The following is a 24,153-nucleotide window of genomic DNA, read 5'->3' on the forward strand; positions in this document are numbered from 1 at the left end:
GATAGTGAAAAAAACTTCAGTATCATGTTAACATTAAGATTTTATAGCAATAGCGATCTGACCAGAAGATAAGCTTTATCCTTTATTGTTATTGTCATCTCCGGTCGAGGTTTGCCTTGACGACAAGCACTGTTTACATGTAAACAAACATTACATTATGCAAAGCAGCATGGCCTAATAAATCGCAAAAAAAGCGTCCCGAGAGCGCGGCGTTGATTAGCGCGCGGCGGCTGGCCACTGCCCACTCAGCGAACGCAGCATGTAAACAAATAGTGCGCCAGTAGCGTGGATATCATAAGCGCGCTCGCCGCCTACATTACCATTCCGCCGCGAACTGCCGGCCGAGCCGCACGTACGTCGCGACAATGATCGATTACGCGCGCCCCCTCTACGACCAAAACATGCCTTGCGATCTCTACTACCCGTCGTCGTCGCCCGCGTCCGCGCGCCTCGATGACTTCCAAGTTTTCAAGAAGGGAACCGCTTCTCACATCTATGGAAACTACTACTCCAACACTTCCTACGATGGGTACGTAGAACCCGAGATCGACAGCGCCATGAATGTGTACCACAACCTGGTCAGCTGTTGCCCGCGGGACAACCGGGACGACTGGAAGTACAAGGTGGTGGACGCCTGGAACGAGGATGACACCGTGTCCTGGATGATAGACACTGCACAATGCATGGGATTTTGTGAAAATGAAATACCGTTCTACAACTTCAGAGTGAAAGGCTTCGAGTTGAGGAGCATGAAGAGAGATGACGTGCTCAACAGGATGCTACACCCCAGCATCGACCAGGGCACCTCGAGACGGATTGCGGACGCTATCTTTGAAAAGTTACACAATCGCCTCAACGAGGAACTCCGTCAGTCTTCAATTATCAGATACGCAGAATGCGATCCCTACCACAGCCAGGAGTCGGCCAACACAATGCTCGACTTGGACTCTCTGGATCATAAAAACAGACTGTACACCTCCGACTACACTCCCAACGACAGCACCCTGCTGCACCAGACGGACTCGAGCGATGATGCCGAGGATGTGTTCCGCTCCTCGGAGACCGCCTCCCCGGAGTGCTCGTATGGAAGTGACGGAAGCAAGTCTGGAGACGAGGACGACAAAAGGAAAATCTTCAAAAGACCGCCAGGCAGGCCGAAGGGCAGCGGCCGCAAGACATTCAAGCGCCCGAGGAGCGTCTCCGTGCCCGAGTTCTTGAGGAATTTACTGTTGGACTCCAAATACTGCCCATCCATCATCAAGTGGGAGGATCACTCGCAGGGGAAGTTTAGGTGAGTTTTGTAACCATTTGTATATTTTTTGCGCATGATAAGTTATGAGGGAGTTGCAAAAAGTAAGTTGTCGTGACTTGGAGATTTGTTTACTGTGGTCACATCTCGCCGTTTCGCTCATACATTATGTATCACGTCCGAGGCACGTGGAGGCGCACTGGTCAACAATAAGCTATTTTACAGCTAAACTATTGAAGTTGCAATGTGTTCCGTTGATGCTTATTGATCATTAGTTTCAGTTTGTCACTGTACGTCTTAGAATTCTCTTAAGAAGTTAATGTTTGGATCGGTGTCAAGTATAATTGTGAACTAGGTGTAACATTTATCTTGTAGATGTAATGTTATCATCCTTTAATTACCATAATGGTCAGTAAACTGCCACCAGAACTCCTTGATTCTAAAGAAGTAAGCTAACATGCAATTATTCATCGGTGTAACTAGCGATTAGTCTTTATTTGTAAGCGAGTGATGAAGGCGCGCGTGAAAACTAGCGGGGTCAGGCTGAGCATATGCAGATAACCTGCAGCTCATACATATGTCACAGAAAATCTTATATATTTTCTATCTATTGTCTCACGTTTCTATATAATGTATCATAATTAATGTCATATCATACATTAATCTAAAAATATTAAAAAGTACGTTACGAATAAAACTATTCTTGGGTCGTGAAAAGGAATAAACTTTTTACAAGAGCGTCCAAAAGAAATGCAATAGCTATTACTTTCAAGATTAATATAGAACTTGTTGTGACTTTATAGCCCCTGGTACTTTATTTAGTTAAACAGTTAGTAACGTAAGACTATATCCTGTAAAAGGACTTCATAAACAAAGATGATTGCTGCCTGTAAGGCCATGTTGTTATTATTTTTACAGTTTTCTATAACACTTACAAAAGACAACAAGCCAGCGGCCTTGCTTATCTTAGCAGAGGTCATTATTAAGGACCATTTGACACGCGATCGCTGTCAATTAATTTGTAATTAATTGTTACCATCTAATTGGTCTATAAAACGACGCTGATAAATATTTGTTTTTCTAACTCAAGTTATAGATTTTGTTGCACTTTTTGATTGTTGGTAAAATTCATATTGCAAGGAGGAGGAAAGTTCGCGATTGTAATGTCAAGATCAGCCTTAATAGCCATTTTACGAGTGTTTTATAGGGCCAGTCACCTCCAACTCACTTACCGCGCAGTTAAGGTATTCGACAATTAAACAGGTGTGAACAGCAATTAGTAGTAGATTGCCGGTAGATTTATTAAATTAGAGACTCTTCAATCTTTGTTTCTCTTTGGACGTACTTGACCAGTGTTTTGTGTTTGGAGTTCGTTGGCTTTCACACTGAGTACCCATCGCCTTTTAAGGGATCATCCTTATAAATCATCGGTTTAGCAAATATTCTCGAGTCCTTACAATAACTTACTCTGTGGTTTTGTTTGTTGTTTTTATCTGTCGCCTCAACCTTGCCGCGCCGGTTCCACGCTGGCCTCGCTCAATGGTTCACATGTTGCTGATGCAGCTCATTAAAATTCGATCTTATTTGTATAGAGTTTGAGTCTAATTTATCTTATCGCATCTTGTCAAACATTTTACAACTTCATTTATCAATGTATGGATTATGTTTTGTTTCATTTTGACACTTATTGTTAGCAGTGTTAGTCTTATTTTCCTTTGTATTCAAGTCGGAGTGCAATTCGCGTTACAGTGGGAATGTTTCGCTTTACTGCTCAGTTATAATAAATATTCTGAACTAAGGCGTCATAAAATTTAGTACAAATTACTTTGTTGCAAATGATTAACAAATAAAGAACCATTATTTCGAGATGTCCATAATCGTTAAGGTTCACAAACCATTCTCATATTCAGCAAAACACATCTATACATATAATAAATCTGTAGAAAAGTAATTTTTGTACATTGAAGAAATTGACAAAAAAATAGCCAGCATGTTAAAGGATAACTAACAGAACCCATTTCCATCATTTTTGTCATTTTTGTCTGTTTGTCTGTTTGTCTGTTTGTCTGTTTATCTGTTTATCTGTTTGTTCGTTCGGGATTCACGTAAAATCTGCGAATTCAATGCAGACAATGCTTATATACAAAAATTCTACGTAACTTGGGGTATTACTTAGTTTTTGTTTCATCGAAATCGATTCACTCTATCAAAAGATATGATTAATTTTGTGAATTCAAGATGTAAAATATTACGACACGCAATCTGTTTGTCAAAACTGTACATTTGAATGTTGTACTTATATTAGTTGATTGGCCTATTATTAATCTTTACACAGAAAATCACACCGTTATAAGTAACTTCGGAAGAAAAAAAAATGAAAATTTTGTTTAGCCAAGGTTAAAGTAGCTCCATCTGTGGTAATCTGTGTTAAATAAAATACATAAAATTTGTCAAAGGAGCGAGGTGGTAAATGACAATAAATTACCATACATTCTTTATAGAGGATTATTATTTCAACAGATGGAGTTGTGTATTTTCCGTAATTCACCATATTTTAACACGTAGTGTAATTTTTTGATAGACATTTCAATAGTGTTTGTCAGTTTGCCGTGCCACATCAAAATCCAATTATAATTATTACCTTGATGAAAGGAAAATTAATAGTTCTCAGCCAAATTTAAAACGGTGCCATCTAAATTATTTTTTGAACATTATGTCAAAATTACGACTTTAGTATAACAATTAATTATCATTTAAAGTTACAGATGGAGTTCATATCAGGATTTTTTCATAAACATAGTTTAGCTTATCTTCCACTAATGTATGTAGTATGTAGTATTAAGTAGACCTTAATTATTTTTTCTGATAAAAAATATGTAAACTTAATCCTAGAAGAAAGGAGGATCTGTCTCTCGCAAGCGCTGCTAAGCGTGAGGTAGGTAGGTAATGTAGGATTCTGTAGCTTTAAGAACAAGCCCAGATACAAAGTGCAGATAAGAAATGGGAGCTTTCTCGATTTAATACCATACACACGTAAAATGCTTTATGCCAGAGACATGCTTACTTTCAACTTCTGATCGCAAATACACTGGTCACGATTACGAACAGTCTCAGTAAGACCCGAGCCAAGTTTAAAAAAACACCTTTTATATAAAACTACGTTTGATGTCATTCAATCACAAAGACAGAATTGTTTTCTGTTGCAAATCCTATCCACCTGTATCCTATCCTAATCCAGCATGCATTGCAGGTGTGCATTGCACAAAAACCAATGGTATCCTATTCGAGAAGTCAAAAGAGTCGACCTGCCAACGTCAGCTTCTGCGCTAAGCAAGTGTTCTTAATAGTACCATCAGAATTACATTCATCGTTGAATGAGGTGAATAAATTTTCAGAAACCACAATAACAGTAGGAGCCAAAGCATATGATCGCTTCATAGAGCTCTGATTGGCCCCAGGTGACCAAGTCAGGTCTGATTTGTTCGTTCATCAGATCTTTGAAAGTGTTTCGGTGGATACTTACTGTCGTCCTGTGTGACACAAAATATGGTAGGTATATAAACGTCCTCCGCAAGAGCGAAATTTTCCCGGTGTGCGGTAGTGACGCACAGTATACAACACTTATGTTTCTTTCGATTTGCTGGCTCCACCAAGAAATTACAAATTGCAAGCGTACATTTTGAAAATCTTGGCAAAACTGCAGGTTTCAAGTACGAACACATGAAGTGGACTCTCACAGATACGTACATTTTGCCTATTCGTGAACTAATGCAAACATTTCGGTGGAGTCCCGGCTTAGGCCTCCCCCACATTAGGCGTGCGCGAACCTCGGGCGTGTGAGTAGCGCGGGCGCCGCGCGTGCGTCGCGAGCGCGCTGCGTGAGCGTCGCGTTTTGCTGCCCTGCGGCATTTACCTACAGCGTTTAACTGCTAAGGCGTTTAGCGGGCGGCGGGGATAGCGGGCGAAGGGGTAAGAACGCAACTCGAGCGCCGCGTGCTCGCCGCGAGCGCGTCGCTTGCACTCTTCACACATGCCGCAGGGCAGCAAAACGCGACGTTCATGCAGCGTGCTCGCGACGCCCGCGCTACTCACACGCCCGAGGATCGCGCACGCCTAATGTGGGGTCAGCCTTACCATAGTGAGTAAGTGCACAGAAAATTCCCGTCATACAAGTGTTTCTCCGCAGTAGTGAAACTATCCTACCCTATGCGCCTGCTGATGATGATGACTCATTTTATCATCCATCCAGCTATTCCCCAACTATGTTGGTGTTGCCTTCCAGTCACCGAATCTGTTTGAGTACCAATATTTTGCTTGGAGCGACTACCTAACTACCTAACTTCAATCCAGTCTCACTACACAAGACGATATCCATGGTGAAACTGACAGACTTTCTGGCTTCTGATTAGTCGCAGCAGCTGCAGAAAATGTACAAATGACAGCTTTGTCAGACTCAAAGCATATAGACATAGATTATAACTGTTTCCTGTGAAAATTACTTACGCACCATACGTAATAATTTTCCAATTTGGCTGACTAGATCCAGAGATATTCACAACGTCACAAACTTTACTTCTTTTGTTTAGATAAATGGTCACATCCACAACACAACCTTGATCAATGAATCTATGCGACTGCTAAGTGCTAATCCTAATTATACTGTCACGTGAAAGAATGCACCTACGGGATAAGTAGTATTTTGACTATTCTATATTGCCTACGCAGACGAAGTTGCGGGCAACAGCTAGTAGACAAATAGATATAATCTTATCCATTCTTTTCAAAAAAATAACGAACTTTCTTCTCTAACAGACATGTTCAGGTGAAAAATTACGAAAAAATGAAAATTCCCGCCTTCCCATGTCAACTACGTAGCAAATGCATAGTTTTGATCTAGCGTCTACTGCATTATGCACTCAAAGGTCGCGGCAATATACAGCGCTATTATCATCAAGTATGACTGACTGCAGTTTTTATTGCTCTCCGAGTAGAACATCCAACCGGTTTCTATGTAAACTTTAGACTAGGTTTAGGATAACATTTCCAGTGGAAGATAGGCTATTTAGGTGCTATAAATTATAGCTATATTTTAGAGATATAAGATGCTCGTATCGCAAAAAAATACGGAAAACTAACAATTTCATTTGTATATTTAGACAACTCTGTTACAACTCTGTTACAATCTGTATTTTGTTATGTAGGTCAGATAGGCTATTATTAGATAGGATATTATGACAACTGCATCCTTGTAGACTGAAAGCCTTAAAGGCTAGGCTGATGAAATAATAACTTAGGATTGCTGTTTTATGTTACTAGGTGTATAATTGACAAGAATGTCTTAGTACATTGAATGCCAGCTACAACACAAAATACAAATCTACTATAAATAGAACGATCTGATATTTTTATTGCTCTGTTCGTTAAATGAGCATCGCTGTCGCCGACAGTGCATTCCCAGCCTTAGTACACGAGTTAATTTTACGTTAATTAATGCTGACTTCATGTTTAATGATCAAATATGTTATTTAATGAAGGACTCAAATCAAAACATAAAAACTTAGTATTGATTTTCAAAGTAGGTACTTACATAAATTCCTATCTGCAACTATCTTAAAGAATGCAAGAGAATCATTGGGTTTAAAAACTTGGGATGCAAAGTACCTAAGCCTAATCACAAACCAACTTTGTACCTAAACTTCAGTCATCTTAGAGCAAAACAAACACACAAAATTACCCAATTACAAAATTAATAAGATTACCTTAATGGCCCTTAAATCTGGCATCCGTTTGAAATCTTAACATCTCACAGTGCAACCGTTGATAATGTGTGTCAAAGATCAAGCAATGTCTGTCTTGAATGCAGATAAGACATGAAGTACATGTGCTGGGGAATTCCTAGGCACAATATGTTAACGTGATGTTCATTCACTTGAATGAAATGCTAAGTGCCGTCCAAATTGGCAAGCGAGTATAGTTTACAATTGACGATGTGACTCATGTTGCATTTTATTTGGGGAGTTAGAAACCAATGGACATTTTAATATAGTGCCTATTTCATTTATGAAGACTTGAAAAACTAATCTTCTTAATTTCTGAGTCACATTCTATTCATTTATCTAAATTATTGAGATAAATGTAGATGATCCTTTAATTCGACGGTACTTATATCTATTACGATTCGTAATTTAAATCTACTTTGTTCGGCACAATGATCAATGAACCCAATGAAATAATCGAAATAAGCGCGATCGGTTACAATTTATTTTTATCACAAACATAATGAGCTAACTGTGACGTTAATTAAAATGCGCCCCACGTTAACAATTAAGTATGAATTCAATAATTATTGGTTGTTATGAACAAAAAGTGATATGTACAAAGTCAAGAGTTAGAAATAAAAGAGTTTAAAAGATTAGATTGAAGGTTAGAGTAGCAAAGTTTAAGTAATAACATGAATAGGCGGCCGGTGTTAATGTTTATTGGTTCTCGGAGCTTTAGTTTTTGTTAGTGTTATTGTATTATTTCACGACTGTACGTTTTTGCCATCTCGTCGCGACCTCGCAGTTTTTACGGCTCAACAACAGCTTAGTGTTAGGAAGTGAATTCTCGTTAACGTGTTAACTCTAAACTTTGCATTCAATGCACTAATTTCATAACAAATCTTGTCAATCCTTATATTCCTGTAAACAATAAACCCACGTCAAAGTATTGTATACTCTATTTTATTGCCACAAAAAGCGATATTCCCGTAAAAGTACAAAATTCTTACGCCTTTCCGTTACTCGTGCCAAATTTTTTACTCGTGCCGCGTCGGTAGGTATCACAAAAATGTACCCACTTATAATGGAACGAATTCCGGGAACAGTGCTTTCCCACGCATTTTCCTCGGCGTTTCCCAGAATTTGCCTTCAATAATCAGGAGTACTGCCGAGGTACAGCAAATACGTTGACCCTCCGAGGAGGCGGGATCGGCGGAACGTGTAACGATTTCCTACATGTGGATGCTATTAGTGTTGTTAGAAAATTTTGGAAACTTGGAATTAGTCTAAGATAATATACTGGATACGTAGGTATTGGACAGTCGTGTCCAAAATGTTTAGATAAAAAACCGCAGTCGCATCTCTAACAAGTTTTTCGGTGTCCTTAAACGCTGGATTTTTTTGATCAGAAGTTTGGTGTTATTAAGTAAATCCTGGTTGGTACAATGAGGCACACGCGAGGGGTGGCCGGGCCGCAACTAGGGCGCCCCCCGCCTGCACCGGAGTACTATTATAGATTTTTTCTTTTTCTTCCGGGGTTGCTACGCACCGCCAAGGCCGGTGCGAGCTTCCGGTTACTTCGGGATACACGTGGACGGTTCGCCTATTTTTATCGATAAAATACCAGAAGAAAAATGTTTTGCTTATTTTTCCCGAGGTACTTATTAATTTAGAGGTCTGAGGGATGCTGTAATTGGATAGGGGGATTTATTCAATTGATAGCGCATTTTTTTGAGTTAATTTACAAAATATAACTTAATCTTACTTTGTTGAAGTTTCAGTGAAGTTTAAAGAAGTTGGGATTACTTTTTAGATAATTAGATTTCAGCTCTTAGCTGTAAGTTAAAACTACGCAAAGTTTGTCAAGTGTCGATCTTAGCTTCAATCACTTAAATACTTTTACGCAAAAGTTATAGGTAGAGCATTCACAATAAGAGAAATATTGTAACTTTGAAACTTTTATTTGTTTCGTTATACAATGAGATTACGCTTTTTATGGTTGTCAACTTGAAGATGGTTCAGTTTCATCACACACTATAGAGTAAAACAAAACCTTTTAGCAGAAACAGCAAAGTGCTCAGAAACACAACATAACACAGATACTACAAAAAACCCAATTGCAGTACCATTCGACAAAGAGTGGCGTATTTACGCAGCAGCCCTGACCGTTGTCATGGTAACGTTCCCGGGAAGCCTACAGTCACGTGTCGCGGGAACTTGTTTCCGCTTTTCGCGTTTTTCTTTTTCTCTCGTTCCACGCGCATTTTTTCTCCCACCCCCCACTCTCGGGGGAGGTTTACTCGTGCAGCCTCCCTCGGCCCCGACAGCTCGTGTACGCGACTTAATTGCGTCTGTGAGTGTGGTCCAGAGAAATTAGAGCGCGTGTAACTTCGCTACAGAGAATTCTTTTTTCGCATTATTTGTAGGATTTTTTTGTTTTTCTTTTATTTTTTTTTGTTTTTGGTGGTGTTTAAATTAGTGGTGGTATAGATTAGGACGGTTGATACAATTTTTTTTTAATAAGTTTTTTTACTTTTGTCACTTTGATTAATAGTTATTCACTTGTATTCTGACATCATAGTTATATTAAATACATACAAATATATAACGGTATATCACTTTATATGGTATTCAATATTTCCTTAAAGAGTTGGTTAGAGGTAACAATAGTTGATAAATATTTTTTGTATTCAATAAATTAGTTATCGGGTCAGCTAATGAGCAGAAGAAAAAATATAACAACTTAGTTACGTGTAAAATAAACGAAGTTTTTTCTACCTAATTAAATCATCAGTACCAAATTTGGCGTTTACTGATAAACCCTTTTAATGACCAACTTTAAAGTAAAATTATATTTCTTATCGAGGAGTACAATTAAATTAGTTTTTTAACAATAAAAAAACCATAACGAGAGGTCGTAAAGGCTGTGACCCATATGTGTTAAGATAAGCTCTAATCTTTTGACCTTGTTACAAAACTAAGCGCTGTTTACACGTCGGAGTTCCAGGCCAATTAGTGAACAATATTATTGTGTTTACACCACTAATTAATATTATATAGGTATCTGCACCTAAGTAATATTCCAACATATAAATATAGAGACACGTAAACGAGCATAAATATTATTATTTCAATTAAATAATGTGGGCAATTAGCAACAACGTGGATACATAAATACAATATCGGTTTAAACCAAAATCGTTACAAATACTAATAATACTCTAAATAACAATGACATAATAGGATAAAATGTCTAAATATATGCAGATAAATGATCCGTAAAACTGATTACAACATATTTATCATTGATTTTTTCCCCCACGCTCAGTAGATATAAAATACCAAATCATTATTATATAACTAAATATAACTTAGGAATAGGACACAGTGCATTGTTCTTATTTTAGATTGTATTGAATTTTAGATTTTTTTTTAATATCCCACAAATGCTAACATGCGATATTATTAGGAAAAAGATACAATAAATAAAAAAAATATGCAAAAAGAAAAAACCATTCAAAACAATGTTGCACCAAGCGGCGTCTAGTCATTCATTACTCTGTGCCCGGTTTGCACCAAATTCCCTGTAACATTTCTTTTTCGTGAAAATCTATTTATAACTAGGGCAGCTTCGTGCCACCTACTCCTTCTATTATGTACCTTAAGAGCATATACATAAGGCGCCATTTCGCATGTACCGGGGTCCATGGTGCGTATATATGTATTTTTTCTCATAGTGGCTCTATTATATTGATTAGTAAGTCTCCCTTCTTCCGGGGAGGCCAGTGTCTTTTGCAAGATTTTTTTTCTTTCGCTATGTCTTTGTTTTTACGCTACTGTTTTGGTAGTAAATGAGTATTTACTTGAGCTCAAGTAGAAAGGGTTGTGTTGTTCCTTTTAACATAATTACTGGGTGGGCTTCGAGAGTCCTGCATAGTCTTAAGGAATGGAAAAATCTTGGGAAATTAGGAGCTTTTGTTGACCTACTCTGATCGCTATGTCATGTAGTTTCATTAGAAAAGTCAAAACTTTTCTTTTGAAGACTAGTCATTGTTTCAATCGCTGAAAATAAGTACATTTAACTAAAAAGCCGTACTTTTTGACAGCACCTAGACGTTAACAAAACTACACAAAAGCTTCAATAAATGTTCTATAATAAATAAATAAATTCGCATGATCCTTAGATAAGTACGGTGTTATGAGTGAAAGTTAGAGAATCGCAGAGCTTCCACGTGTAACTTACTTACGTGCCACCCACCTTACAGTGAAAGGCAAAATCATATAAAATGCGGTTGAAAAAACTGTGTTAAAAACACCGATAAAAAACTATGTTTGTTTCTGATTATGCTATGCTTTTTAAGCTTTGTTAATTGATTTAGTTGCTAAGTGTGTGTGTATATTTCGTCAGTTAATAAATCAACGCAATTGGTTTTTACCAGATAAAAAAAAACTATTTTATTACTTAAGCATAATGCAATCAGTGCTTAATGATAACCTCATTGACAAAACATTAAACTATATTATGATACAATTTTGCACTCTCACCCACGATTTCTTAAAACCGACTCGTAGATACAAGCATTTTGCACGATGGGAATCCCCCGCGGCCGATTCACGCACACACACGTAGCCCACCCACACATACACACCTGTCGAGTGTACGTGCACGCGCGGTGACGTGTGCCGCAGGCAGTTATGCAAATCAACTTCATTAAGAATGACTAGCTTTTTATAACTGTTTAATAAATTACGTAACACCAAATATGTGTTGATTTAATTTAATGAGGAAAATGGCCTGAGAAAATTTAGATCGTAAAAATTGTGAGTCATATCTATTGAATGTGGAGTAGCTAGCAAGGAATTAATGCAATTAAATAGTCGTGTGCAAATACTTGCAATGTATGAAGTTAAGTTATGTAATTATTTATTATGTTTGTTTACTGTGTACAAGGACTTCCAAGAAATATCACTACCATGTATAAAAAATCCACACGTTGCTCTTGATAAGTATGCTTATTAACAATCGCGATAAAGTCATCACGGATTAACGAAGCAAGATTATAATTGAATTTATCAAAATGTCACCTGTAAAGGTATTTTATCTACGTCTTATGCTACATTTTTCGTTACGTTTTCTTATGAAATTCGGTGCAACCAAGCGGAACAGTCTGTAGGCATGTTGAGTTGTGCTCCATTGCTTTTTACGATTCGAAACTGTGAGGTAAGGTGGGGGACATCCTATCTTTGCCAAAATTCATGTTTATCCGCTACCTACGAAGCCGCGGCGGCGCGTGCGCACTTCTCCCACACAAAGTGACGTCTACACTGGAGTATATTTGTAGATATATTTCGCGGGTCAATGTGACCGCTCACTAGTAGTTAATTAATTTTCAGAAAAAACCGCGTGTTTACACTGATTACACATTAAATCGTTGTTTTTTAAACATATAGATACCACCTTATCTACCTACCTATGTCAATAATGAATCATGCGCAACTAAATGATTAGCGCTTCTATTTTTTGTTAATTTGACAAGGTTCTCATGGCCTGACGAGATTAACAAGTAGTTTTTGAACGAAAAACCTGTTTGAAGTCTTGTGACTTTTAAAACCTGTACAGATTAGTGTTAAAACGTGTTCTTAGAATTGAAATCAAAACAATAAGTTGTAAATTAAACGGCGATAAGTGTTATAGTAAACATTGATGCAGGTACACTAATGTCATGCCCGTTCATTGAAGCGTTGCACTTTATGTCAAGTACGTAAGTACGATGTTGACAACACCTACTCAACGAGATTTTTTCCGATTAATTCCGCAAGTCAACACAACTTACATTAACAAAATGTCATTTATCTAAAAAAATGCGAGTTAACCACGGTTATGACGCGACTTTACTGCAAAAATACGGGTCACGATATAAATACCGTTCACTATAGCAATTAAAGTGGCGATGTCTGTCCGACGGCGCGCCAGAGCGAGACAGCTTGAGGAAAACGTGAAATAAAATAGTAAACACAACGATATCGGTATCATCGCTATCAGAATACTTTGGAATCGAACGATCAGAGATTATGCGGCAACGTCACTCGCGACCTGTTTTCACGGTGACAAATTACGAACCAAATCTCGGTTTATCAGCTCATGTAATAGATGTAATCTTTAGACCTTTAGCTTAGGTCAGGGCGCACTTTATCCTCCATTGAAAAATTATAAAAAATGCTACAAACAGTGTTGTATGTGATAAAACAATGACGCAAGCGCATTCAAGGTGGATATGTAAAAAAATAGAAGCACGTGAGCGCTGAGCGAATTTTAAAACAGTTGCCGAGCGTTCCATTACTGAAGCTATATGTTACTACGTGGTGATAGCACGACATACAAGTACCATGGATATTTGTACACAATATTATATTTTACACTTGTATGTGCCCGTATCTATGTGTGCGTGGCACATGTGTTGATCAATCTAATTTGCATTTTCTCGGAAGTTATCTGAATGGCCAGTTTAAAGCATCCGTTTCGTTCAGTTATTGTATTTCATTATGCTAATTAGTACCTATGTTAATAACAAATTCACATCACGATTGATATTACCTAAACGTTTGAATTTTCAATATTTGTCCAGTTTTTTTTGTAAGTTTCTGAGAAGTAGTTCTAGTTTTTTAGTTTTTTTGATGCTGGTGTGACGTCAATGAGCTTGAAAGACGTTTCTTTTAATTTGCAGATGTATTCTGTTATTTTCCATTGCATCTATTCAAGATTTTGAATATCGATAACCTTATCAATTTTAATCAGGAAAATGAATTAGTAATGAATTAATTTTCTTGAATATTTTTTCTGTTAATAAGACATTTGTGAGCGACTGTAGCTGAACCAACAGACATATTATCACGACATGTTTTCAGTTACCACGCGGTTTTAAATTGATTGAATGAGGCACAGCAAATATACTATTGTTAACATAATTGACACACTGAGGGCTTTCTTTTCATAACTTTTTTTCAAGCTTTTAATATGCCTTTTTTGAAGAGCATTTGCTAAGATTGTCTTTCGATTAGTGTAGGGATAGGAATCAAGACGAAGGCCATTCAAAAAAGAAAATAACCACAAAAAAGAAATCGCACAGTTCTTGAAGATCTCTTGTTTACGAACGCAGCTACACACAATACCTGGAACGCATTAATTCAGACACGTTGAGAATTTAAAACAATCGTACGGTACTCCGCAGCAAAGAAAATCGATCTTTAAACACTACGGAATAGGGCCTAAAATAGTTTGTTTATCTCAAACGCAATGTGTAGAGCTCCTTGCCAAAAATTTCCACCACAACTTTTAACTAATGTGTTCAGAATGTTGCAATGAAACGGCTTTTACTACGTTTTAGTAAATAAATAACAGTATTCTGGAAATTCTATCTATGGCATTAGTTGAATTTAAAGGTGAAATTAAACATTAAAATAAAGCAACAGTTAATAGAGCTAGGAATACATATGTAACACACTAATTAGAAAGACCAAAAACCAACATGGCCGTCCTAGATACACCTAATTATGATTACGCAAATACTTCTAAAAAAAACAAAACATTACTCAATACAGACAACTAACAAGGAAATCAAAACCGCAAGGCATGAGGTGACTTCACAATTAATCGTTTATAACCAAAAACTTTGAATTTGATACACATGGTGTTAAAGAAAATATTGGTAAACTTAATTCTTCAATAGGATTTGAAGTTGTAAGGCTATTGAGTCATAACTCGCAAAAGGTAAAGATTGCAACAATTCTATGAAATGATAAGATAAAGCTTTGCGATAGATAAATCGAATCAAAGAGGTTTATCCTGCTATTTTCAAACGATAACCATTTCATTCACAAAAAAATGAGGAAAGAAAACAACAAAATTGTAACTGCAAAAGTAAAATATAGCTCACATGACAATGTAAAATATTTACTAGAAACTAATTTCAATAATGAAACAGCCCATTACGATCATGCAAATAAACTAAACAAACAACCGAATATATTAGAGCAGTCACTCTGATTTAAACTGCAAATATGTATACAAAAGAATTTTACGTCCAACAGAGATTGTTCGATAACCCTAATGAATCAAGTCGTTAAGCACACTGATAAAGCTGCTATCAGTTATCTACAAGTTAGTGGCCCTATGATAAACGTTGGTTCTATTAATGAACCAGTTGTGCTTAAACTTTCGTCAATATTGCTAATCATAGCTGACTATGTAGAACACGAAACTAAGGCATGAGAAAAAAAATTGCTTATTAAATTCTAGGATTAATTTTCACCTTTTTTATTTGTTTTAATATACTGTGTGCAATAAAAAACTTGTCAATAAATTGTCTCGACTTTGTAGGACATCACTATGCGTCAGCTTAGTCAAAGCCACAAGAGCATTGACGCGTTGTGTTTCAAGAACACTACAGTAATAACAGTTTTATTGCTAATCAATTGCAATAGCTTACCTATACCACGTACCAGAACATAAGTTATAACCTTCTCTTTAGATTTTATAATTTCTTCTGCATGATTACAAAAAACTTTTGAATCTCAGACACAGCAAATAATCATATTTCATCGCCACACCACAATAACTCATTTTGAGATACTTAACTTTTTCTAAAATATTTTTATTAACCTTCAATAAACTTTAAATGGATTAACAAACCCATAAACATTAATAGCGAAATATTAATCCAACTTGCCAAAGTTGCTTGTAAGCTTTTTATTTCACAGTTCAAAAACCAAAATGAAAACCGGTCGACACAACTGGATTCTTATTCAATGTGATTTTGGAAAACAACTTTTCATATACATTGTTGTTATGTTGCTAAGACTCTACTTACCCAGTATCACGCCAGATTTTTTTCACGGTTCAAAAAGGGTTCTTTTTTGAAACCACAATATAATTGTTTTCACGAATTCTCTTAACACTACACAAATAAGGTATCAAGAATCGTGTACACTTATTAATCTTAACATCGAGATCGGTTCGTCCCCGCGGGTATGTCCCTCTAGTCACAGATGTGAGACAGTAAAACAAATTCACAGGTAAGCACTATGTGCACGCATATATTTGCATACTAAACGCACCATTTGTCACTGTGACAAACTCTGTCAAGGCTGCCTTCAGTCGCTGCACCAATAAGTAATGATCAAAACGTAATCTGTAACACTATGACGTAGGTAACAAATTCAGTGGCTTATATTACAATTTCAGCGTAAGTTCCTTTTTGTTCGGCGGAACGTTTTAGCAATTTCTAGAAAAGGGTCGTTGGTATATAAAGTTAAGGAGGATAGAGAGAAAGCTCGCGTGTGATGGCATGTTGTCAAAACATCAGATGACATGTAATGATTGCAAGAGGCTGAGCTTCTGAGTTCCGCTGCAGCGATAAGACATTTGATAGGACTTGGTAGTTTATATTATAAATAGAATAAGAAAGATTACATTATATCTTTTAATCTTGTTTTTGGTGTCATCTTATAGGATAACAAATCAAATGTAACGTACGTAAATCATATTTTAGAGTTAAACTTCTCGTTTCTATTTTCATCTTTTTTCGCTAGGTTGGGATGATATTTGAGTTGTACAAAACATTGGCTAATACGCAGCAAAACAGTACACAATTTGTAACAACACATCATGTACAAACCCCTAATTTGCATACAGAGCAACAAAGGACGAGCCATCAGATAACTTTTGGTATAAAAAATAATAAAAAAACCAAAGGAGGTCTCACCGAAACTTGTTTACGAAAGTCAGAGTCACGTTTTGCAAGTTTACTTGTGCGGGGGGGATCCTTCAGAGAGGGTCAAACAGGTTAGTGTTTACATATAAACATACACCATGCATGTACCTATGTATTACTGTGCGTTATTCAAGTCCAAATGACTCTTAAATTGACCAAATTGTCGGTCCCTGTTTCGGCACAGCATGATTCTGCGAAATCATTTTGCAGTGGGCACTACTTCGAAATGCATTTTCGACACTTAAAATCGGCATTTTTATATGCTTCATTACAATGTGAGGCTGTTTTTTATAACTTCGTCAGGACGTTTATTGTCGTGTACAAAAGCTGCAGTGTACAAAAGAAGGACAGGGTGACTAACGAAGCTGTCCTAAGCAAGACCAACTGCAACAGCATCCTAGCAACTCTGAAACAGAGAAGACTGCGCTGGCTGGGACACGTTCATCGTATGGACACCGAAAGATTGCCACGTGAAGTCATGCTCGGGCAGATTGCTGATGCAAAAAGACGAGTGGGTCGCCCAAACTTACGTTTCAAGGATTGCTGCAAACGTGACATGGACAGCTTCAACATCAACGCTAATTCTTGGGAAGCACGCGCCAATGAGAGGCTCTTATGGAGACGCGACTTGCGCACCGGAACTGCAATATTTGACGAAGCCTGGCTCGACAACATTAAGCAGAAAAGGCTTCGCATTAAGAACGCTGCACCCGTGGTCGACCCGCGCTTCACCTGCGACAAATGCGGCAAGAAGTGTCGTGCAGCTATTGGCTTATTTAGTCATAAAAGAAAGTGCTTGCGGCACTAATAACCGCATAGACAAGCACTGCCACAATCATCTGTCCAAGATGCTCTGTGGCCAATGATGATGATGACAAAAGCTGCAGTCAGACTCGTGTAGCGTGATGTCTCAATATCATTGCCAGTAACATCTCGGATGATGTTGAGTATTTTCACCGTAGGTTTGGTATCCATGCGTGTCACGTAGGGTCACACTCGATCCTTGGCCCAACTGATGCAGCGATACAACACAAGGCCGCCCGCCGGCCTCGTTCGTACGCAACGAGCATCCAAATTCGTATGAATCACATTTTTTATAGTTCATACCACGCTTATACAAGGTTAATGATATAATACACTTGTTGGTTTTTCGAAATGACATCCCATTGTTTAAAAAAAAACAAGAAAATGTCTTGAAGAAGCACTAAATCTTTCTACGTTGTTCGCATCATTCCAGTTCGTGATGATGATGAATATTCCGAGTAGCAACGACTTTAAACTAATGATTGTTATTCAACACGGCAACATGTCTGACAAATTGATACGATTAAGTGTTCACGATAAATATGCACCTGCATTTCCTGTTTTGTCTAGGCAGATAATTGCAGCAACAAAATTAACAATATTTCATCAAGAAAATGTGAAGATGTTTGATGCTGTAAAACGTGGCGCTTTACATAATCTGTTGGTAACAAATAGTTAGGTACATCCACTATCTTCTCAGATAAACAATAAGTACTAAAGAGGAGGAGCGATGATTAGATTACAAAAAACACAAAAGTAAATTGGCCAATAAACTTCAAACAGCAATGTCGGAAGCGAAACAAATGATCAGTTATTATCAGCTATGGTTCGGTGTGGCAATCGATCAGGATGTGGCATTGTGACCCAATGACAGTCCGCCGTTGGAGAGAAAAAACGCAATTATAGCAGATGAGTCGAACAAAAAACGGCTTCGGACACGCCATGCCAATGCCACGGCTGTCTACCAACAGTTTTATGGCGAACTATAAAATAGACGCTAACACGTAATTCCCTTTGCGATATCGAATGGTTCAATCATTTGCATTCGACCTAGACTCTCAATGTTAAACGCTGTTAAACGCTAAAGGAAAGTTATAAATAGAACTTTTTTTGCAGTATACCCATGATTGGAGTCGATGAACTGCTAGAACAGTTGGCTAGCGATACCATTCTAATGAATATCTTGGGAAAACACATTCTTGAAAAAATATTCTTATCTTATGCAAAGAATTAAATATCAATTTGTCATTTTAACAATAAACTGTTAAGGTAAACACTAATGTTAATATCAGTAGTCAATACTAATGAACGTAATGATTAGAAGCCATCACACAGATGCTCATTTGTCAGCACGTATAGTTGGGCGAGCGCATCGCTGCGATGCAGTGCCTCAGCTCCGTCGTGTGGTGTATTTATATTAGATCTGCGTGGCGTCTGCTTTGTCCGGCCGGCCGGCGGCTCCTCGTCACGTTCGCTAACTATGCCGATAATGACTGCAACAAGATATCCTTGACTCTGCACACAATTATCTGGACACTTTGCATCAGAACTTGACACGGTTGCTTATACACATACTTTTATGCTACAGCAACTATACAAGTCTAACCAATAAAGGCTGAGAATCCATTTAATGAGCATTAAATTATATGACGAGCTGTGTTATTATCGTTTCCAGTTGAACTTGACTTGATTATAATTGTTTATTCATCGATGTTATATAAGTACCTACTTGTTGATCTTCTAATAAAAATAGTTAGAATTCAATAAAATAACGTAAACATGCATTTGATTTCACAACTGTGGGCTGAATGAAATTAAGGTTGCAGTTAGGACCTTGGGCTGAGTGTCAAAGGTTTATGATGATTTAGTTTCTCGAATGGGGCTCACGTACATACAAAGGCTGGTCTGCGACCCTCAGCGACACACTTCCGAGGAGTGCAGTCAGTCAGGGTGTCGTGCGCCGGCTGATAATTAAAAACACAGTAACTCCTTCCAAGTTCAGCCATGAATCACAGTAGCCGACACTGAAGATAATATTGTATTTAATAATTGCATTTCCAAGGAATTAACTGACGTGGCCTACGATTAACCGACCTTATAGATGAAAATGAAACGATGCAAACCATAAAAGCACAATAAACCTTCAGAACAAGATTTAGAACATAAAAATGTCCGCGTTATACCGTTTTACTGTTGTTATATGAACCTATTCAACTATAAGAGCTCACACAATAACACAGAGCACGTGTCTCATGACAACGTTGCAGATGCATTATTCAAAGCGCATTTGGTTAACATAAATCGAATTAGACTAACAAAGCGTTTTTCTTTACAGGTTCGTGAAGCCAGACGAGGTGGCGAAACTGTGGGGACACATGAAGCAGAACGAGAACATGACCTTCGAGAAGTTCAGCCGCGCCATGAGGTACCACTACCGGCAGATGGTGCTGGTCTCCGTGCCCACCGCGCGCCTCGTCTACCAGTTCGGTCACAAGGGACCCGACTTCAAGACCGACAACCCCAACTTCGTCAAAGTCAAATCAGAAAACCTCAGCGATTTGTCATATTCTTAGTTTAACTTAAGTAAAACCTAGGCTTAATTTGTTGAAAGTCGATGCTCAGAGTAAGATAAACAGTGATATGTCGATGGTTACGTATAGTAGAATCTTGTCCTTGGAAGTTGTCGTTTAAGGAGGATTTCGAAAATACAGTAAATAGTATGTAAGTTTAAGAAAAGTCGTTGATATTTGATCAGAATTTGAAGATCAGTAGATAATTGTGAAAAATGTTTGTTAATATTTTGAGAAGATAAGTCTACCCAGTGGTAAATGTCAATTGATTTTTCCAAAAAATCGTCGATTCATCCAAGGGCAGAATTGAATGAAATGAATAGTTATAATCAGATAATTGAAGAGAAATGGGAACACCTCCAACGTTAAACTGATGCTCAAATGATGGTCCTGTTGGAATGGTGTCATGGCTGTCGGTTTCATGCTCATCTTTATTTATGCTTTTTTATTGGGTCGGCTCTTTCAAAACGAATTTTTGATGTTTCTAGAACTATGATAATAAGATTTGCTCCCCTTTGAAAATATTTTTTATTCCTGACATTTTGGAAAATTATTAGGTACTTAAAACCAATTATTAAATTAACGAATGTTACGCTTCCTCTCAGCTGTAAATTGATATAAAAAAAAATCTAGTTGTGTCAAATTGGAGGTGGTCTCAAAGTTAAGTGTTTTTGAAAAGTTATATGAATGTAATTAGCTAAGATAGGCTCAATGTTCGAATGGGAATAGTTTCAATGGTTGTACTCGTGGATGTTGGATCAATTATAGTTGGATATTGGTTGGATACCGATTGGTTGGATTGTCCCGTCAATTAACTCGTACCGACACCTTGGTACGTCCATATTATTTTTTTAAGTAATTTTATTAGTATTTTATTCTCGATGTACGTTTGTACTGTCGAACAAAAATTTTGATGGTTGTTTACGTAGTAACATTACGAATTTTTGATAAAGTATTTTTAATTGTTGTTACCGTATGATACGTGTGTGTAATACTTAGTGTGTTATGATAATGCGAACATTCCAATTAATTTATATAACTAGTGTTAAGTTGTTTAGTGTCCAGTTACTTTAATTAATATTAAGCATGTTTCGAGTTGCCATATGTATTGTATACGTAAAACGATAATGTACTTAATTTCATAGTTTCTTTAAATGTATGTCATTTCGCGAACTCTAACGTTTTATGATAGTATTTCATCTCTAATTGTAATTAAAATAAATTTTATACTGTTATTTAAAATTCCTGTCTCTGTGTTAGTAAAAGTTAAAAAAAAACTTAATCGTAAAAAAATTGTGCGTTCGTGCAAAGAAAAATAAAATGACAAAAAGATCTGCAGGCCAAAGATTAGTTTTGATGGAAAAGAGTTTTGTTTTATTATAAGAATTTAAAGTAAATTACATATTTTTGACAATTTAATTTTAATATTTAGTAGTATTTAAGTTTGCGACTCTCAGGCACACGCTGTGATGTAAGATAAAATTAATCATTTGTTTCTGTAAATAGTTCCTTTCAGCAATCATCACTAACACTCCAGTCTCACGTTGTTATGTAGATAGCCACATATTTTTATTATCTATACAAAAAATATTATATACGTAATATATACATTTTCCTTCTTCCTCAAAAACTAATATATTTATTAAAGTACAGATTACAGATAAATATTGATAAGATTGATTTGATGATACTTTACTTATGTATTATAATATGAAGCGACAGTACAAAGCCGTGTCTTAGTAGAACAACGATTTTAACTCTCTTACAATAATATTACATAGTTTGTTCTTTTTGAATTTATTAAGATCTAAGTTATGGCTAGTCTATTGAAGTAAAGTTTGATGTTCTATGTGACTTGACTTTGGGAAGTATTTTGCATACGCTATTTTTTATTACTTTACATTATTTTGACGCATTTCTTTTCATTAATTGTGTGTAGAAATAATTTCATTGTCTGATATAGTTTTCATGGGCCATTTATGAAATTAATTACATTGTTAGTACAAAGATCACGGATTTTTAAACACTTGGCTATTGAATCTATATCGGCCTTTATTATTTGAATTTCTCAAAGTTGGGTCACGTTGATAGTTTTTGAGCTACAAAGGTGCATAATTCCAGTTTTTAAGTATTTATAGGTGTTAATCATTTTGTTTCGTATTATGTTCATAATTATATTTTAAGATATATTTTCTTTAATTTTTAAATTGCTCTAGACGTATAATTATCGTGCAATTGATAAAAGACAGATTTTATGTATTATTTCGTAATAATTATATGAAAATAAGAAGAGAAATATACGATTTATGAATGTGAATTATATTATTGTTTTACTAACCCTTTAACACAAAATACGCATCCGTGATTTTGTAAAAATTAATTTCAGATAAACTTTACACAATTTTAAGGCAATCATTATTTAAGAAATTTTTTTTTGGCAATCCGTTCCCATATACCTAAACCAAGTTTCTTAGAATCGGGTGTCAATTAAGTTACCATTAAAAATACTTTGTTAAACAAAGTTAGTAACAAGCACATACATTTCTCACCAAATAATTATTTATAAACCTTATATATTGCAACCCTTGCGAGATTCAACCCTCGTGCACCGGGGGTAAAACATCAAAATTTTAACTAAGCAACTGATAAAAACTGAACAGAATTTTTCCCCAAATACATTATAAACTAAACCAAAACTTCCTTGAATTCACTGAGGAATATGTATAACAGAAACTACATAATATTTAATAATAGGTATGAACTCGTTATCCTACTCTGAAACAATTTTAATTGGCTCAATAATTATTATTTATGAAACGTAAAACCCGTATTAATTAATATGTGGTATACAACACATAGCATTTGCATGTTTTCGGGAATTTCTGAAACCACAGATACGTTACAGACGTCATCACTTCAGTAGCTAGTTATTGTTCATTCTTCCTTATATATTGAAATTTTATAGTTACACAGAATTCAAATGTTAGTAACTATATTATATGCTTGTGTAAGTATACTAAATTAATCCTGCGGTATCGTCCGAGTCGTCGTGAATTAAAATTGTAATCCATCTCTGCACATTTTTTTTTAATCTGTGAGGCTTTATCTGGCAAACGGCATTGCTACCCAAAAACTTTAATAAGGTAGGTATGTTACCTATCAAATATTTGCTTGTATGATTTATATGTTTTTCCTCCCATAACCTGAAGGATAGACTCCTGCAAAAGTAGCACTACATCTTAAATCACACTAATCATTAAATATGCCAAACGTTTTCTAAAATTCTATACAGTCGTTAACTTAAAATTCTCACCAACATCATCAAAAAAATCACATTCGTCATAAATATTAGTGAGGAAAGTAACAAGGGTTAGTAGTAACACGTTACAGTAACGTGTAAATCATCAAATATGGCTGCCACGATGACAGTTTAACTAATGTGGACGATTTGATTCATATAAGGAACAAAAAAGAAATTTTGCACTCAGGTTTTTACGCAAATATAGATATTGATAATTCCTATAGATACGTATCTATATATAGCTACTTAATTATTGGGGTTCTGTACCCAGAGGGGTAAATGGATGCTCTTACTAAGTCTTCACTGTCCGCCTGTCCGTCCGCCTGTCCACCAGGCTGTATCTCATGAATCGTGATAGTTTGACTGATCTATTCACAGATGATGTATTATGGTTGCCGCTGCAAGCACAAATAAAAACAATTGGATATTATTATTTAAAACTAGAATAAAATAAATATTTTAGGGAGCTCCCGTACAACAAACTTAATTTTTTATAGTATATGAAATATGTTTTTTTATGTTGACGTTTTATAGATAATAACACGGAACCCTTCGCGCACGAGTCCGACGCTTGGCCGATTTTTAAGCTTAGTAAGATATGATAGCAAAAACATGAAAATCGTTAGATAAAAAGTTAATTATCTTAAACAAAGGTTAAAGCCGTTGTTTTACATAATGCTAAGTCAATATTTTTATGCAA

The 24,153-nt window shown here is 36.4% G+C and overlaps 1 protein-coding gene across 1 annotated transcript; it reads left to right on the top strand.

Moving 5' to 3' along the window:
* The first annotated feature begins 270 nt into the window (after window positions 1–270).
* LOC110378468 (ETS homologous factor) lies at window positions 271–22,472 on the top strand. Its single transcript, XM_021337739.3, has 2 exons — window positions 271–1,291; window positions 19,918–22,472. Exons 1-2 carry the CDS (start codon window positions 366–368, stop codon window positions 20,153–20,155), a joined length of 1,164 nt encoding a protein of 387 aa, XP_021193414.1. The 5' UTR covers window positions 271–365; the 3' UTR covers window positions 20,156–22,472.
* The last annotated feature ends 1,681 nt before the right edge of the window (window positions 22,473–24,153 follow it).

The sequence above is a fragment of the Helicoverpa armigera genome, chromosome 2 (assembly GCF_030705265.1).
Source record: "Helicoverpa armigera isolate CAAS_96S chromosome 2, ASM3070526v1, whole genome shotgun sequence".
In the NCBI taxonomy this organism is placed as follows: domain Eukaryota; kingdom Metazoa; phylum Arthropoda; class Insecta; order Lepidoptera; family Noctuidae; genus Helicoverpa; species Helicoverpa armigera.